General features: G+C 40.3%; 1 protein-coding gene across 1 annotated transcript in view; it reads right to left on the bottom strand.

Moving 5' to 3' along the window:
• SH3BGRL2 (SH3 domain binding glutamate rich protein like 2) overlaps positions 1 to 18811 on the bottom strand; it is a 45338-nt gene that overhangs the window by 8622 nt on the left and 17905 nt on the right. The window contains exon 2 of the mRNA XM_089655344.1: positions 13899 to 14084. Within this exon, the coding sequence (XP_089511470.1) occupies positions 13899 to 14084 (186 nt within the window). The remainder of the gene's footprint in view (positions 1 to 13898; positions 14085 to 18811) is intronic.

Below are 18811 nucleotides of genomic sequence, written 5' to 3'. Positions count from 1 at the left end.
TCCACAGACCCTTTCACATCTGTCACATGTGATCAGGGTGAACCTGCTCTCATCTCAGACCTGCCAATTCTGGTGTTCAGTGGCGAATGCCAATCGAGCTCTATGGTGCTGGGCAGTGAGCACAGGGCCCACTAGAGGACGTCGGGCCCTCAGGCCACCCTCATGAAGTCTGTTTCTGATTGTTTTCTCAGAGACATTCACTCCAGTGGCCTGCTGGAGGTCATTTTGTAGGGCTCTGGTAGTGCTCATTCTGTTCCTCCTTGCACAAAGGAGCAGATACCAGTTCTGCTGATGGGTCAAGGACCTTCCACGGCCCTGTCCAGCTCTCTTAGAGTAACTGCCTGTCTCCTGGAATCTCCTCCATGCTCTTGAGACTGTGCTGGGAGACACAACAAAGTTCTGGCAATGGCATGTATTGATGTGCCATCCTGGAGGAGTTGGACTGCCTGTGCAACCTCTGTAGGGTCCAGGCATTGCCTCATGCTACCAGTAGTGACACTGACCCTAGCCAAAATGCAAAACTAGTGAAAAACAGTCAGAAAAGATGAGTAGGGAAGAAAATGTCAGTGGCCTCCACCTGTAAAACCATTCCTGTTTTGGGGTCGTCTCATTGTTGCCAATCTAGTACACCTGTTAATTTCATTAACACCAAAGCAGCTGAAAACGGGTGAACAACCCCCTCTGCTACTTAACTGACCAGATCAATATCCCAGGAGTTTAATTGACTTGATGCTATACTCTGAATAAAAAGTGTTCCTTTAATTTTTTTGAGTGTGTGTTATAAAATACACACACACACACACACACACACACACACTTTTTTGGTGCCTTTTAGCACATAAGGGAGACCATTTAAATGAATGGGCTGCTCTAACACATGCAAAACACACTATTAATCTTAAAGCTCTAAAAACACTTTAAAAAGTAGTAACTAAAAATGAAGACCCTCACCTTAGCTTATCCCTAATGCATTCGAATCCCTACTGCCACCTAGGGCAGACTGCTGTATGGGTGGCACACCAAGTACAGGTACTACGACTACCAATATTTGACACTCTCGAAAGAACAATGGAAAAAGCATATTCACATTCTACTCCTATATACTTAGGTCCCTGGAAGTCAGCTGTATCTTTTCGCATATCTCATCCTATGACTTGTCTTCAGTAATCATCATTTCCCTCTTAGAAACTTGAATTCAATCTACGAATCCATACACAAGACTACACAAAGTTATCTCTGAGCCTATCCTGTACAATATAGTCTCAGAAAAGTATAAATAACAGCAAACTCAATTTTTACACTGGGCCAAATCTTTTCTTCATTTCCTGTAAATTTTATTTGCATCATCAGTATTCCATGAAACAGCTGATGTTACCTTCATCCTAGCCTATATGCTTGCAGTCTGTTCCCAGCATTTGGGATTACATTCCCCAAAACACTTTGTGATGCCTCAGTTAACTTTATATGACAAGTTTGCAATGCAGATGTACAGTATTGCTAGATACCAGGGCCGTACTGGCCATAAGTGGGCGGTAAGCGGAGACCGCTGTCTGGACTTTGCTAATACAGACCGGCGGCTGCCACTCACCTCCAGCTGTGTAGCTATGCCCAAAGCAGAGCCGGCAGGAGGAGCGGCAGTGACGGCTCCTCAAAGACGCAGGAAGAGCTGCTGACACAGAGATAACTCCTTAGCCGGCCGCTGCACTGAAGGAGGAACGGCGGCCTCTCTCTTCTTCACCCGCAGCCGCCGGCACACTGTGACAGGTCTGTAACAGCGGTGGATGGGGCGGTCTCTTTGCCCAGTTGGGTCCAGCAAACAGACATCCCTGCCCAGCAAAGAGACCATCCCTGCCCAGCAAAGAGACCATCCCTGTCCAGCAAAGAGACCATCCCGTCTTTGCTATATGGGGATGTCTCTTTGCTGGATTGAGCCATCTCTTTGAATATATAGGGGGCACTGTGATTAGATCTCTAGGGGCACTGTAATGTAAAGGGGCACTATGATATTAAGGGGATTGCATTTTGTAAAGGGGCACTGTAATCAATACAGTGCCCCTTTACAGTGCAGTCCCATTTATATCACAGTGCCCCTATTACAGTGCAGAGGACCGACTATGAATATTTGGTCACCTACTGCCCCCACGAATGCCCTTGCACCCCCCCCCCCCCCCCGAATTTGGCTGCTCAGTCTAAAATGACCGGGCTTATTTTATGACCCAGTCCGGGCCAGCTCTAAGAGTTGTGGATCATGTTAATACAATCTACAATCTCCTCTATGCTCCATCAGCATAGTGGAAAAATGTTAATTCCCATTTCTCCAAAACAAATGAGATTCCTATGTTCCAACAGTCAAAACCTCTGGCATAATTAAATACATTTAAATTAGGCCATTTATCTCCATCATGCCATATCGGTCAGTCGTAGAGATACAGCCTGCTTCATTAATGATATTCATCAACGCTTGGCCCCCCCAATCCACTGTATACCATCCTAGATCAGCGAGTGATTGTGGCCAGGTGTTGCAGTCAATATCATGGGACACACAGTACTACCCATATGAGGCTTACCTTCAATGAAGAGTCTATCTGCTTGCAATATGGGATAGGCCACAGTGTATGGACAAGGTCACCTGCTAAACTGGGGTGTGGGTAGGGGGATGTGAAGGCAAAAAGGAGCAGTTTGGCTTGGCTCAGCTAGAATATACCAATTTTTAGATTTAGTTAAATTCAGGGAGAGCATAGCTGACCAAATACTTTTACAGTCCATGTTAGGAAATAAATTTTAGCAAAAGAGATAACATGGTTAAAAGAAAATTTTTAGATTAATATTTCGAAAAATAAATTGCTCCATCATGAAGAAAAACTAGATTTTTTAAAACTGGTATCTTTTTCATTTATTTCATCAGTTACTAAACATATTGGTTAGAAAAAATATTTACACAATTCTCACAATGCTGTAGTCAGATTATTTTTTTATTTTTAATTTTTTTTTAAAGACTAGTAAGAAAAGATTTTGCAGAGTGGTAAAAAAAAAGTGTGACCAATTGACTCTTGCTGAAAGAAAGAAGCTATAGCAATTTGTTGAAATTGGCCACGTTGAATGGCTAGCAGTTACCAGAGCTTGATTTGTAAGTACTCTTTGCTATGAATTTGTGAGACTCAACATAAAATGTGTAATTACAAGGCTGCTGGGTCAAACGGTCTGTGGCTGCCAACATCTGAATACAATTTCTAAGGATTTTTCCTAACTAGAAAATAAACCCAGCATTTCCATATGTGCTCTTCAAATTTATCCAAGAAACTTTATTTTGGATACTTCCCTTGCGAGAAGATCTGGCATAAATTACCCATTTACATTACACCTCATGTAGCAGGTTAAACTTCATCTTGATAGTTTTGATTACTTAATTATGCAAAATATTAGGATTTTGCGGCATTCAAATTTCTAGCATCTAAAAAAGGACCATATATATTATAAAACTGTAATAAAAAAAAAAAAAAAAAAAAAAAAAAGACTCCCAAGCAAGTCTAGACCACATACTGCAATTACTTGAAATCTGTCTCCATGAGCTCTCTGAGAGCTTTAGGAGTCAGATGAATGATGCCAGGCTTGCAGTGTGAATTGTCTACTTCAATGAGATATTGGCATAACAGGGGCTTTTTTGTCAGGAAATAGGTACGGAAACTCACCCCCCTTAATGCTCTCTGCACCAACATCCAAAACGGTCCACAGCTCAAGTTTGCACCCATGTCTGCAACTCACCTCTGCACTCCCTGTCCGTGCCAACCACCCGTCGGCAAACTAATTTCAGCACCCTCTGTCCACAAATATCTGCCCCCCATCTGCAACTCACCTCTGCAAATCCACCTCTGCATCCCCCCTTCCATGGTTACAGCTCAGCACCCCTGACCATAGCCAACTCCTGTCCAGAGCTCACCTCTGCACCTTTACTCTGCAGCTTATCTCTGCAACCACCCCAACAGTGAAGCTTTGGAGCCCTCTTCCATATCTCCTTACTTCTGCACCCCTCAGCTCTAACCTCTGTATCCCCACAGCCGTTACTTTTGCACCTGCCCTCCCCCCACCTCCACTTGTGGCTCTGCCTCCACCCATTGGCTGGCAGCAGCGGGATCATCAGACAGGAGTGTTAGCATCGTGACACCAGGCAGCAGCTCAGCATGTGATGCCCTCTCTCCTTAAACACAAAGCCCCCAGGCAGCTTTTCCTCCCTTGTTCCAACCCCAAGTGCAGTGGCAGGGAGATTCTCTGGAAGCCAGCAGGAGAGATGCTCTTTGCGGTCACTTGTAAACACAAAAGCAAGGCTTCTGTGTTTACAACAGTAGATAGTGGTGATATTAACTAATGAACCAAAGAGCAAGCAAGGCTGTGGCAAAGTGTGCAGAACTGTGGTATAGCTGCCCTCATTTTGCCATGTAGTCATATAGAAAAAACATGAGGATCATGGAATGTGCAAGCAAAACAAAGTCAGTATTGTCATGCTAACAAGTGTGTACCACTAACAGGTTCTATATCTTAGAAATCCCAGTATTTCCCCTCTTGCCCTTTTTTATTTGCCATTTTCTAATCAGATGAATGGAGCGAACCCTGTTCATGAATTATCGAGTGCTAGTTCACCAAAACTAGTCTCCCTGTGGAAGATTTCACCTCTTTTCCTGTTCTGATGACCATGTAAAATGTGGGATTTTCTTTCATCGTTGGTGATAATGGACACTAGGACAACTAGAGGGTGAATCTTCCTAACAGGGATAAAGGCATCAATTAAAAAAAAAAAACCCTGAATGGTGGTTTAATTCCTCTCCACTCCATCTAGAACAATAAGAAAAGAGAAAAGGCTGGCCTTTATTTATACATTAAGTAGCATGTTTTATTGGGCTCCATCATCCAAGGTCATGTTGGCAGTAGATCCAAGGCAGCAAACTACTAGCTCAAAACCTTGCACTCAAATTGTAAGTCCTCCTGCACACTGTACATTGTTACAGCTGCTGTTTTGGGCTTTTTTTTTTCTACAGCCAGTAAACTCCCCAGCATGTTATCCTATGTGTCCATGCACACAGACTGTAATCTGCGTTTTTTTGACAGGGACGTTTTTTGGCTGAAAAAAAATAAAACTCAGAACTAACAGGTTTCTAGAGGAGTTTTTTAGCTGTAAAAACGCTTGAACGCTGAAAACACGGCAAAATGGCATTTTTGGATCTTTTTTGAGCTCGGCTTCTCCTTGTCTGTTATGTTGTATATGCAAGTCTGAATACAAACAAATTTTGGACATAGCAGTATGCCTTTCTTTGGTGAAGTAATACAAAGCATTACAAAACTGCTTAAGTGAACGCATATGAATCTACATTAGCAGCTTATTAATCTATAATTAACTTCTAGGACACACCAGGATAAAATACCCATTGTTAGGGTGGAGCATGATGCTTCTGCAGATAAAGCAATTAAAAAACATAAGTGGCAGTCCTGTAAATAGATGCAATCATGATGCAACCTCGAAAGTTAACCAATATGTCCTCTGTGTTGTATTAAGGCAGATCTCCATCCTCAGATGTAAGTATCCTCCTCCTCTAAACACAGAGTGAATTTTTATTTCAGGCCAAGTTCACCTGTTTTATTTTGCTAAAAATTTCAGCTCCCCTATGTACCAATATACAGTTAATGTACCAATGTTGCAGAAAAATAAAAGCTTTTTCTGACTTATAGAACAAGGCCTTACCTCAGCCCTGGTGTGTTCTACAGAAAAGTTCATAACTTCCTGGTATGTAGATTTGGGACATGAAAACTGTTAAGACACAGGAAGGAGTTCACCAGCAGACCTCATTAGAACACACGCTCTACACCCTTCAACAATGTTTGCACGGCATCCCTGGCATTCCTCCAGGCATGCATTTGCCTTGCTTATCAATGTAGGCTGCCACAGCTGCTATGTTTGCATGGCATCCCTGGCTTTCATCCAGACGTACCCAGGCCACATACTAAACTCTTTGGGGCCACAGGTTGTACACCTCTGGGTCTACCTAATTGGATACACGGCAAATAGACAGGTGGGTCCTCCTATTCCTGAGCTTTGATAAATCTGAAAGGAAACTGTACAGAGATTGTACAACCTAGAAATCAACTAGCTGCGCTTTCAGTGGCTCTGATTGTTAATGGCAACCCAAAAAAAAAAAAAACAAATTTTGCTGTGTGAAAAAAACAAAACAAAAAAACAAAAGCCAAAAGCACAGTAAAAAAATGTGCAAACTGCAGCACAACAAAATAAGCCATGGGCTTCTTTGCTGCATGTAGGGCAGCCCATTGAAATCAATGGGCTGCGCTATGCATGTTATGGGAAAAAACGTATGTCCCACTACAGGTGTGAATGGGGCCTGAAAGTAAAAGAGGAGTTTACACAAGAACAATGAGGCCCCATTCACATCTGTTTTTCTGAACAGAAAAAGTGCGCTTTGCCGTATGTTTTAGAAATGTGCTGCAAATGCACATGGTGCTTGCGTTGCCATTAAATGTTAATGTCATCCCAAGCATGGGTATCAGGTGCATGTTTGTCGCACGACAAACATGCTGCAAAAACACCAAAAAAGTGAGGCAAAAAACACAAAAAAATCAAAAAACAAACAAAAAATGCACAGACACCACGCTCCACTCAAAAAAAAAAAAAAAAAAAAAAAAAAAAAACGTTCTGGAGATTTTTGGGAGCATTTGCCATACATAGGGCAGTAAAATGCAAGTAAATTGTCTGCCCTATGTGCGATGAGCAGAAAAGCTCCAAAATGACCCCCCCCCCCCACCAAAAAAAAAAAAGATGCAGATATGTAAACAAAGATCTGACAGCTGGGTGTCCCTGTCCGCTCCCTCCTATGTACATGTATAAAAAGGTGACTATATACTGTACAATCTCTGTAAAAATTCCCTTAGATATACCAAAACTAGGTAATATGAGGACTAGGGCTGCAATGAATATTTCAATAAATCAAATAGTAGGCTGATTGTTTTGATCAATCAGATAAAACCCTTAAAAAAAAAAAAAAATATTCTTGAATATCTATATGCAGTGGTAAACAAATAACCAACTATATGATTGGGGAGCATAATATCTAATCACTCTGAAAATAACAGAAGAGATGGGTTTACTATTAGAGATTTAATCTGGTACATACCATCGGACTCCGAGATTAAAAATGTTATTAAAAAATAAATTTAAAAAACCCCCCCCAAAAAAAAAAAAAAAAAAAAAAAAAAAAAAACACAGGTTTTGCCGATTTTCAGACAAGGTTGCAATATAATAATATTATATTAGACTCCCTATCTGCACTTACTGTCACCAAGACATTCAGGCTCCATGTACACTAGTGTTTTTAAGCTCCTAGAAGCAGAGGCTGTTATTAGAATTTTTTTTCTGCTCCTAGAAGCCAAAAAAAGTGTTATTCACAGAGTTGGCCCGTAACCACTCCTTTGTTATGTGGGTTGTGTGCTTAGGGTCGATGTCCTGTTGAAAGATGAACTGTCGCCCCAGTCTAAAGGTCCAGAGCGCTCTGGAACAAGTTTTCATAAAGGATGTCTCTGTACATTGCTGCATTAATCTTTCCTTTGATCCTGACCAGGGTGGATAAAAATCAATGATTTTTAAAAAAAATAAAATACATAAAAATCTGACTTTTTTTATTTAAATCGGATTTTTTTTGAATAAAATGCTTTTTGGAGGAAAATATATTACCATCCAAAGGTTATTCTATCATGAAATAAAGATTAGTTTTTTTAATTATGTAGAATAAGGCTGTATATGTTTAATTTTTTTGGTAAATAAATTCCATTAATCCATTCACAATGTCATGCTCTTCCAGAGGTTTTTGTAAGATTATTGGGCAGTTTCTCTGCCTACAAGATATTATCACAGATGCTTTGTTTACTTTGCAGTTCTCAAAACTGAATTTGACTCAGCGGAGATCACATGCTTCTTCACAGCAAAAATGTTATAACATGAACAGAGTTAAGAAAAAGACCTTCATCCTAACTTCTACAAACCTATGAATACAGAATCAACCCCTTCAGTGCTAAGTTTCAAGAAGTTCAGTGAATAGAATAGAAACAATATTTTTCTGATTGTTTGGAGTGGAATAGATCTGCACAAGAAGAAAGTGAAACTAAGTGTGAGGAGGAAGGGTCTTACAGTCTAAGTTTCTTAAAATATATATATTTTGTTTAGCCAAATCAGTTAAACATGGATGTTTGTTTAAGCAAATAACATAATGTAATGTTATTGTTTCAGTTGAATAAATCTATTTAAATTATTATTAAGGTAATGATTATTTTTCTCCTTCCCAAGTACAACAGAAAAGTTGTCCAAATATGAATGACTAACCTATTAAACTGGGGATAAAAAAACTAATATGAAAAGTTATTCTAAAAATCTTCATCTACTTGCATATTAAAGTTATGCCAGCAAGAATTAGTCTATGTAGAAAACTAGGATTTAAATCAAGCCTTACTGACTAGTGATTTAAATCAGTTTGATTTAAATCAAATCCACCCTGATCCTGACTAGTCTCCCAGTTCCTGCTGCTGAAAAACATCCCCACAGCATGATGCTGCCACTACCATGCTTCACTGTAAGGATGGTATTGGCCAGGTGGTGAGTGGTGCTTGGTTTCCTCCAGACATGAACCATACAGGCCTGATTGGTGGGGTGCTGCAGAGATGGTTGTTCCTCTGGAAGGTTCTCCTCACTCCACAGAGAAACGCTGGAGCTCTTTCAGAGTGACTATCGGGTGCTTGGTTACCTCCCTGGCTAAGGCCCTTCTCCCTCGATCACTCGTTTTGGCTGGGTGGCCCACTCTAGGAAGGTTCCTGGTGGTTCCAAACTTCTTCCATTTACGGATGATGGAGGCCACTGTGCTCATTGGGAACTTTAATGCTGCAGAAAATGTTTTGTACCCTTCCCCAGATCTGTGCCTTGATACAAGCCTGTCTCGGAGGTCTATGGACAATTCCTTGGACTTCATGGCTTGGTTTGTGCTTTGACATGCACTGTTAACTGTGGGACCTTACATAGACAGATTTATGCCTTTCCTAATCATGTCCAATCAACTGAATTTCCCACAGGTGGACTCCAATCAAGTTGTGGAAACATCTCAAGGATGATCAGCGGGAACAAGATGCACCAGAGCTCAATTTTGAGTGTCATGGCAAAGGTTGTGAACACTTATGTACATGTGGGTTATTTTCGTTTTTTATTTTTAATAAATTGCAATGATTTCATAATGAACTTCTTCCATGTTGTCATTATGGGGTATTGTTTGTAGAATGTTAAGGAAAAAAAAATGAATTGAATCCATTTTGGAAAAAGGCTGTAACATAACAAAATGTGGCAAAAGTTAACCCTTTCCAGACGGATACGTCAATTACTTTGTTTCTCATCTGTTCTTGAATTTCTTTAAATTGCAACATGTGTTTCCTTTTGAGATCTTTTAGCATGCCTCATTTTGTCAGACAGCTTCTATTTAAGGGATTTCCTGATTCAACAGGTCTGTCAGTAATCCAAAGAAAAAACTGATCACCTGCCCAGGTCTATAACTGGCTTTTTAAACAGTGAACATGGGGGGCTGTCACTACGTGAGAAAATTTCCAAAAAAGTAGAACTATCCAGTTCAACTTGCCAGCCTACCCCAATCTAATATCGGCTTTTATTGGCAAGGAACAAGGATATGTATATCTTATCAACAAAGGGGGATAAGAAAAGCCAGTTCAAACTGTCAGCCAGTTAGCCAACTATCAAAAACCAAATTAACCTGTCTGGAAACATGCGTTTAAAAACAGGGGTTTAGTTAGCACACATTTGCAAATACATACGTAAGCCACAGAGCCGCGTCACGGCACCCTGAGTATCTGTGGTCCTAACTCTACAAGTCTAAAGAGGCTCCCCTCATGTTTATCTGCCCTTGTTTCTATCCATTTAAATGCATGTGCCTCCACTGTGAGGACTCTTTAGACTTGTAGAGTTAGGACCACAGATACTCAGGGTGCCGTGACGCGGCTCTGTGGCTTACGTATGTATTTGCAAATGTGTGCTAACTAAACCCCTGTTTTTAAACGCATGTTTCCAGACAGGTTAATTTGGTTTTTGATAGTTGGCTAACTGGCTGACAGTTTGAACTGGCTTTTCTTATCCCCCTTTGTTGATAAGATATACATATCCTTGTTCCTTGCCAATAAAAGCCGATATTAGATTGGGGTAGGCTGGCAAGTTGAACTGGATAGTTCTACTTTTTTGGAAACTGTCAGTAATCCAGCCTGGGTGTGGCAAGTGAAATCGAACTCTGCTTCCCCAAAAATGTACTTAAATCACAATTCATTCATGATTTAGCCGGGGGGGGGGGAGTGAATTCATTTTTCAGATAAAGGACAGCTTTTTTCCCTTAATAAATGAAATCATTTAACTGCCTCCCACCCACCATATAAGGAAATGACAGGTGCAAGGTGGTTCTCTCGTTCTGGGAGGAGGTCATATGACGTCCTCCCACTCTAGGCATGCAGCGTGGCGATCAGTGGTGCGCTGTGTCCCTGGGACACAGCGAATCACCGATCAGAGGAAAGAGCCTATGACTTCGGCTCTGTCATGTGATCAGCTGTGTCCAATCACAGCTGATCGCATGTAAATAAGGAAATGCCGGTTATCTGCATTTCTCCCCTCACGAGCTGTCACACTGACAGCTCATGAGGAGAGGAGAGACGGTAATTGGCATTCCTCAGAGGGGACATCTACACAGATCATCAAGGCACTGATGATCAGTGCCATGATGTTCAGTGTAGCCCCATCAGTGCCACCTGTCATTGCCCATCAATACTACCTGTCAGTGCTCATCACATCTGAGCAGCCATTCAGTGCCGCCTATCAGTGCCATATACGAGTACTGCCTTATATATAATTTGCCATTCCCCCCCAACTAAAGTTGAGTAACCCTTTAGGATGGCACCCAAGGACATAAATGTGTCGCAACAGTGTGAACCTGGGCTAAGGTACATGACACTGGAAGGAGATTTGCTCTGCAGAATAGGTATGATACACTTAGGTACTGTGCTGTCAATTGACCTTTACTGGTGGGAGGAGAGATGCTTCTTTCACGGGGGCAATCTACTGCCACACTATAAACTATGACAGCACTAGAAGTCTAGAACTGCTGCCATTATACCACCTCCATTACAGACAAAGGAGTGGTTTCCCAGATCATGATTGTGATTTACTACCTAATACATAATGAATGTTGGCTGCCTTGACTTCCACTTCCCTTTGCATAAGTGCATTAACTACATGGAAAAAAAAAAACCACTACAGAACTTGTATCTATTTACTTATTAAGAGCTTTGAACTGACTAACCTGCAGTCCTATTTAGATCTGCCAATATAAAAGCTCCATACCATTTACAGTATAATTAGGCAGAGTAAGAAGGTATCCAGGCTGTCTCCTGTACATGACAAGGCTCTAATCAGCAGCTTTGCTCTATGACTCAGATCACAAGATGCAAATGTTGAGCTGATGAAGTTTAATTAAATCAATTTCACTGTATTAAAATGGTCACCCTGGAATGAACACTCAGACAAAATGCACATCCAACATGTATAGAAAGTTGCTAACCTGTTAGTTAAAATTTATTTAAAAAATGGCCAGAGTTGGGCTTTAACTTTTTGTCTTTAGTTTGATTAAACATAAATAAACCAGAATATTAGACCTTTCCAACAGACATAGAATATTGAGAAAAAAGTAATATAGATTGAAAACACTTAAGTGCTAAAATAAGTATTTTATTTTAGTATTTACATCAAGTTGAGTGTTGATTTTATATGATATAGTTGGAAAGTAGAAAAAAAAAATAATCTACCCTTTCTTTCGAATACAATGCTAAGGATTACATTGTGCATTCACCTCGATCTGTTCACTTGGTCTTGCATCATATGATGGTAGCGTCCCTCCTCCTACTGAAATGGTGCTGAATAGACTGCATTCTATAGTTAGGCAGTGCCTCCTTAAGAAATGCTAAGGTGTGGCCCCGATTGTGGCTTCCTTTGTCCTTATATACTTTATTCAATATACATGATACACCCTGGCTGCACCAAGCTATGAATATTAACTATAAAACGCTGAACTAATATTGCACAGAGAAACACTCAATGGGATAAGTAATAGGTTTCTGGACGTCACTGTGATGTCTTATCTGTAATGTGCACATTGCACACAAAACTTATCCCAAGTTTATGTTTCAAGCCACTTTACTAAGAAAACCATATGACATGATAACTGGAGATAATGCATTTCTTATAGTATTTAACTTGCTAAAATTGCATTGTGGTGCCAGATACACATTTCTGTTACAATTCTTGTGAAATGCCATGACTTGAATTAGTCCTGGCAAAATGCACAGTTGATGCCCACATACACAGAAGAAACCCACCTAGGAGCCAATATGAAAAAAAAAACAAAAAAAAAAAAAAAAAATGTTCTGAAATACATGACTGTATATACATTTATCTTCCTTTGCCATAGCTTCTACATGTGTTATGTACATTTGAGCAACAAAGTAGCTATGTGGTAAGCACTTTAAAAGTACAGCCAAAGCTCATTTGGGGGGGGGGGGGTTTTAATCAGAGCAGAGATTAAAATCAATGCTCTCTGCTCACAATGGCGGTGAGAATTCAGTGGTCACGTGATTACCGAGTTCTCATTCTTAGAGCTGGCAAAGGACAGATGCAGCATCACACCAGTGCTGCATCTATCAAGGTAAGTATGATTTGAGGAAAAAAAAAAAGCCATACTTCTCTAAATTTTAAGTTATGACCTGGGTCACTATCAGAGGCGAGATTTTTGGCTGCTGCTACCACCATCACCCAAAATCTAAAACATACCATCAGATTTTAACATGGCATATTTTCTGCGCATGTGCATGAGTCCCAAGTGTAAGGACTCATTCAGGCAGGTGTACGTATAAATAAAAAGTGCAGTGCTAAAGAACATACACCAAAAATTTCACAAATATAAAAATTATACTTGAGTGCATATAACAATAAAGAGATGAATAAAGTCTGTCACGCCCATAATAAATCCTCACAACTGGTAAGCCTTCTGTCATGTCATTCAGAAGCAAGCCCTGCCGCTCACCAGAATCTGATGATCCTCTATTATGGAGTGGTAAAAAAAAAAAAAAAAGAAAAAAAAAAAAAGGGAAGAAGAAATGGTATAATGGAAAAAAGAATATAGTATGTAAAATGACACCGTAAAGCAAAACCATAAAGTGCACACTCACATATGAAATTGTCATTCAACCGTATACACCCTATGTAAAGTGCTGCTATGACAAAGTGCATAAAAAAAAAAAAAAAAAAAAACCACATTCATGTAGGTGTTCTGCACCAAAGAAAACCCCAATGTAGCGCACTGCTCCCAACAGTACACCAGACCCTGACCAAGGAATAAAATGGTCTGAACACTCTTAAACCCAATGAATGGATCCCATGTGCCAGATGAAAGGACAGGCTCTACAGTGCAGCAAGTAATGGGAATGCCCACATGGCTGTCAAATACTGCGTTCATGCAACTCATGCAATTTGCGTCCTAAATTTTATGAATGGGGCTGCCTGCACGGGGAATACCTATGATCCCTGTGAGGGCAAACACGGCCCTTGCAAGGGTATACGCTGCGGAACAACAATATTTGCAAGAAGCCTTAGAAATCTTGTTATAGTAACATTTATAAAACAGTTAATACTTAAACAGTTAAATAGCTTGCACTGCCTATTTGAAAAGTAATTCTCCAGCCTGGATGCAATCTAAACAGGCAAAATTGTAGGGGAAAAAAAAAAAAAAAAAAAAAAAAAAAAAACTAGGCTTACTCACCCCACAGTAGGTATCGCCATAAAATATTTGTGGTGGTAAAGGATTGCCATGCTCAGGCCATTTGCATTTTGGGATAGTTTTGTACATCCATTGCCTTTTCTCTTCTGACATGGTAATATCCACTACTTCACAGTCAATATTGTGGGCTTCCAAATATTGCATGACTTCCTGCTGTTGCTTCTTCATCTGTTGGAGAGAACACAGGTTTAGTCAATATACCACAAGCCCACTGACCAGTTATAGTCTATTTTCAAACAGATGCTGTGTTGCAGAACAGATTGGCCCCCATTCCATGCGGTCACAATTATGCAACCCTTTTTTGTGTGTTTTGGAAGCGCACTCAATCATACACCCCTCAGCACTGTGACAGCACGGTCACTCCCACTCCTAGTTAAAGTGTAATAATGGGCCGCTGGTAGAACAGGCTCCTGATGATGCAATTCCTGTGACAGGTGATTACATGATCAGGAAGCCTATGATGACAAAATGTGCACTATTGTTTCTTGACCCAACTATGGGTACAAACAAAGCACACAAATGCAGTATCTCCATTCAGAAGTAGGATGTTCTTTTAGTGGTGGATTAAGGGAAAGGAAAGAAATACGGCTACATTGTAATTTTCTTTTTGCTATTTGGGACACTTTTCTTTAATGAAAAATAATAACAACAATAAATAATAACAATAATAAATGATATTCATTAAAGCCCACCTCTAAGCAAAAATGAAATTTAAGTAGGATACAGATTGACCTCTTCCTAACCCATTCCCATGGAGTATAAAAAGCAGTAACTTTCTTCTCATAAAATGTTATGTATGGTTGTTCTACAAACTTGGGGGTATATTTTGTAGAATGTACCAAGCAGTAAAACAGCAAGATTGACAAAATGTTAAACACCTATCAAAAACGACAGCATCACAGTACAGTTAGAATAGAAGTGGCGACAGAACTAAGACCATTGACAAATAATGTGAATGATCAGCAGAATCAGCACTGCATGTATGCCAACATCATAGCATGCAACCACTGAAATACATCAGTATAACAGTTAACACAGTTTAGGGGATAAACAAAAAAAACAAAACAAAACCACCACACACACTCACACGGAAACACTAAAGGGAAGTCTATGCTGCAAATCTGCACATTTCACAATAGCTTTATTACAAACTGTAGGCTGAAATTGCTTCCCCGTAGAGATACGATTTGATAATCTTTTGACAAGGAAGGTTCGTGTGTACAGTAATATACACAATGCACAGTCTTCCATTCAAAAACAGTGTTGTCTTCAAAACATTAGATGCAAACATAGAATTCACTCAAAACAAAAAAGCAAGTTAAATGTTTCGCATTATGTGCTACGCATACCAGAGATGAACTGAACCATGGTAAGTAATATTGCTTGTATAGTGTGGGGACATTGTACACAAGCATGGACACTAAACATTTACGTATGGTATGTTCTCCAATGTGGTTTCATATATTCCAGTAACCATTTGTGAAAAGCAGTAGCTGTTCAGACTGTGCAAAGCAATAACAGACTGAGAGGAGCCATTACTATTCGCATGGAATCGCACACCAGCAGTAACCTGCTGTTAGGGATGGATGTCAGAGCCTGGATGCATCTGTCTACATCCAGGGGTGCTCATCCTGCCCCTAATGAAAGGAAACGCCGAGTATGCACATACATGTGAACAAGGACAGCCGGTTATTGCTTTGGACAGGCTAAGCGACCCCTGTTCGTATACTCCCATCATTCTTGTGACGAGAATCAGATGATTCTTGACAGTGCTGTCCGGTGCAGGCATCTAACCACCCGTGTAAGGAAGGTGTTTCCATTTATAGTTCCTAATTATATATGCACAAGCATACTTGTTCAACTTTTGTGCAAGTATTTCAGGTTGTTCAGGCTGAAATGATACAATCAGCAAGCAGCCTCTAATGTCATTCCAGCTGTCACTAGGCCTGGGTTCACATATGTGTGGGGCCAGTTTCTAAGAGAGTCCAGTGCAATTTCACTCAGCGGATCAGGTGCACTTCAGGTGAAGATTGTTAATGTGCACGACACTGGAAATCACACCTGAACAGGGCTGAAGATCATACGGGACTCTTTTAAATCGCACTGCGGCAGGCCTGCACATACATGATCAGGCTCCATTGAAAAGGATTTTGGTTCACATGTCATGCGAATTGAATGCGGTTCAAAATGCATCCAATTTGTATATATGTGAACCGAGCTTTAGTGAAAAAAGAAATCAAACACACATTGTGCCTTTATGAGGAACTACAAGTGAAAAATGTAGCAACTACAGTATACTGTGTGTTTTTTTAATTTTGCTTCACAGCCACTCATGTAAAAAACAAACACATCTGTGCATTCCAACCCACCACCTATGGAAGGAAACTCATCGTACCATGACCTCTATTTCTAGAAAGGTCAAAAATCACCAGCTGTGAAACGCAGGATGTCAGAATTTTTGCCTCAAATGGAAAGTAGGGACTCAGCTGACATTATTATTATTATTCAGAATTCATGTTAACATATGCTCAAGGATGAAACTGCAACCTTCTCAGTGGGGGGGGGGAAAAAAAAAAAAAAAAATTGCTATACATACTTAATTTAAAAAGATAAAATCCATAAGCTCACAATAAAAGAGTTCACAATAGCACTTCCAAATGCATATGGAAAATAGGTGTACAATGCACCTCAATGGTTAAAAGTGCTACCAGGAGACAGCCTCAGGAAGAACTAGACAGCGTGCGTAAGGCAAGCCATAGGTGACTCAAATTTCCTTACACCACAGTAGGAAATGTGTGTGTGTGTGTGGGGGGGGGGGGGGAGAAGAGGTCTCCTGCAGCGCTACTGTGTTCTGCTGGCAGGGGGCGAAGGGATCCTTCCTGGCTGGCAGAACACAATGAGTGCAGCTAGAGGTTATAGCCACCAGCAGTAATCAAATGTCAAAAAAAAAAAAACCACACCCTGACAGGCTGGTTGTACCCAATTCAATTGATGGATCAACTTCAGTACAATCAGCTTGCCCATATGTGGATCGAATCTCAGCCAGACCTTGCTGAACCATTTCGATTCATGTGTGTCTGGCTTAAAACGTGATGAAGTCACCAAAAGGAGTTGTCCTATGTATGTTTTATCTGTAGAACTTAGGGGACTTAGTGAATAAACCCACTTGTAAATTAAATGCTATCATGAAAATGTTGAGAGGAAGCAAGACAATCTGTGAAAGTCCATTAAAAATGATGGGCCCTCAAGCCCCTTAGGGAGAGGGAGCCTTGACTGATGGAAGCATGGCTGGCTATACAGTGACCTAACATAGGGGGTTGAGTGGCTCCATCAGGATTGGCTACAAAGACGTAAGTTGAAGGGGTGCAGCCTGAACTCTAGAAAGAGTAAAAAAAAAAAAAAAGAGCTGAGGAAATTCAGCCTTTAGAAGAGTTGCCTGCCTACCCACTCACTCTGTAGTAATTTAGTATTTAATCAGTGCAACCTCATCTTTTATATTTTACAAAAAATAGGGTAATTTATTGCTTTTTTTGTGCCCTAAAATTAACTATTTTTTACTGAAATTCTGCGGTAATATATGACATAAAAAATTGGAACTACCACTATTTTATTCTCTAAAGTCTCTGCTTTCAGAAAATATATCATGTTTGGTGGTTCTGTGTAATCTTCAGGCCTATAATGATTTTTTTAAACTTCTGCAAAAAAAAGCAAAAATGGCTCTGGCAGCGACAGGGATAAAGATTAAGCCCTGACCCACCCTTTCCTGATGAGCAACCAATCGTTGTTCATCACACTGCAAGGTCTCTCTCCTCCCTGCTAGTCCCCGAGTGCGGTGCTGGAGGAGGAGGAGATAAACAGAGCAATGAAAAAAAATGTTTAAAATCGCCATAAAGCCCCTTTTGTTTTTAAGAGCCCCAGACATTCCTAATATCACCTCCAATTTAAATATAGTTTTGGTTAAAACATTATTTTTTTTTTTATCTGGACAAGTAGATTGTCATGAGGGACAAGTAAACTAGGGCACTGATTTAGTCCCTGGACAGGTAATTTTTTCACCAATTTCCACACCCCTGTTGAAGTGGTTAAAGGAACACCCTTCTGGAACACATTATACACAATGGAGAGTATACTTCCCTGTTGTGTGTGATAAAGTGCCCACCCATTTTGTGAAGTGACATTTTCCCCATTATGAGGAAGAAGGAAGATAACAAAGGCTGTGTGGTTAGATAACTGCAAAAAAAAAAAAAAAAAGTACTCAACAGTCACAGTGAAAAATATTCCTTGACGTTGACTAAATATGATCATGTGGACAATTGTGTACATTCAGCTTTGGCAGAGAAAATGTCTTCACTTCAGCTGAATGGCAGCTGCCATCTGGGTTCAGCCAAATCCAGGTCTGGACTGCACCAAACCTCATCGCGAATCAAAATAAATTTCAAAAAGTGCAGCGCTTACAATGTGAATAATAAGCTACAATTATATAAAATCAAAAACAACAACTCTGATACAAATGATCAAATTCAGGTGCAGAAAAAAAAGTAATTGGATATACAAGAAAATGTTTCTGCAATTTGACGATTATCACATTCAAGTGCAGCCTTTTCCACCACTTTTTCCACTCAATGTGAAATGTCCTTGGGTGCAATCATAAATGATCAAAATGTAAAAGTGACCAAACACAATCAAGTGCAATGCATGTCACCCCACACAGTGCTCAAGGGAGGCTTACTGGAAACATTTGACCATCATGTTATAGAGTGGTCAGATAAGGCATATAGGTGATCAAAAAGCAATCGCTCCAAGCTCCTCCACAGACTCAAGATTTGTACAAGAAAACATTTCCAGACGCCACATGGATCATAGACATCAAGAGTGTAGTTGGCATAATGATGGAA

Source organism: Staurois parvus, unplaced genomic scaffold (genome assembly GCF_062004578.1).
Source record: "Staurois parvus isolate SC_StPar_1 unplaced genomic scaffold, SC_StPar_1.0 ptg000834l, whole genome shotgun sequence".
In the NCBI taxonomy this organism is placed as follows: domain Eukaryota; kingdom Metazoa; phylum Chordata; class Amphibia; order Anura; family Ranidae; genus Staurois; species Staurois parvus.
The sequence above is the reverse complement of the archived record's forward strand: the minus strand, read 5'-3'. Positions and strand labels throughout refer to the sequence as shown.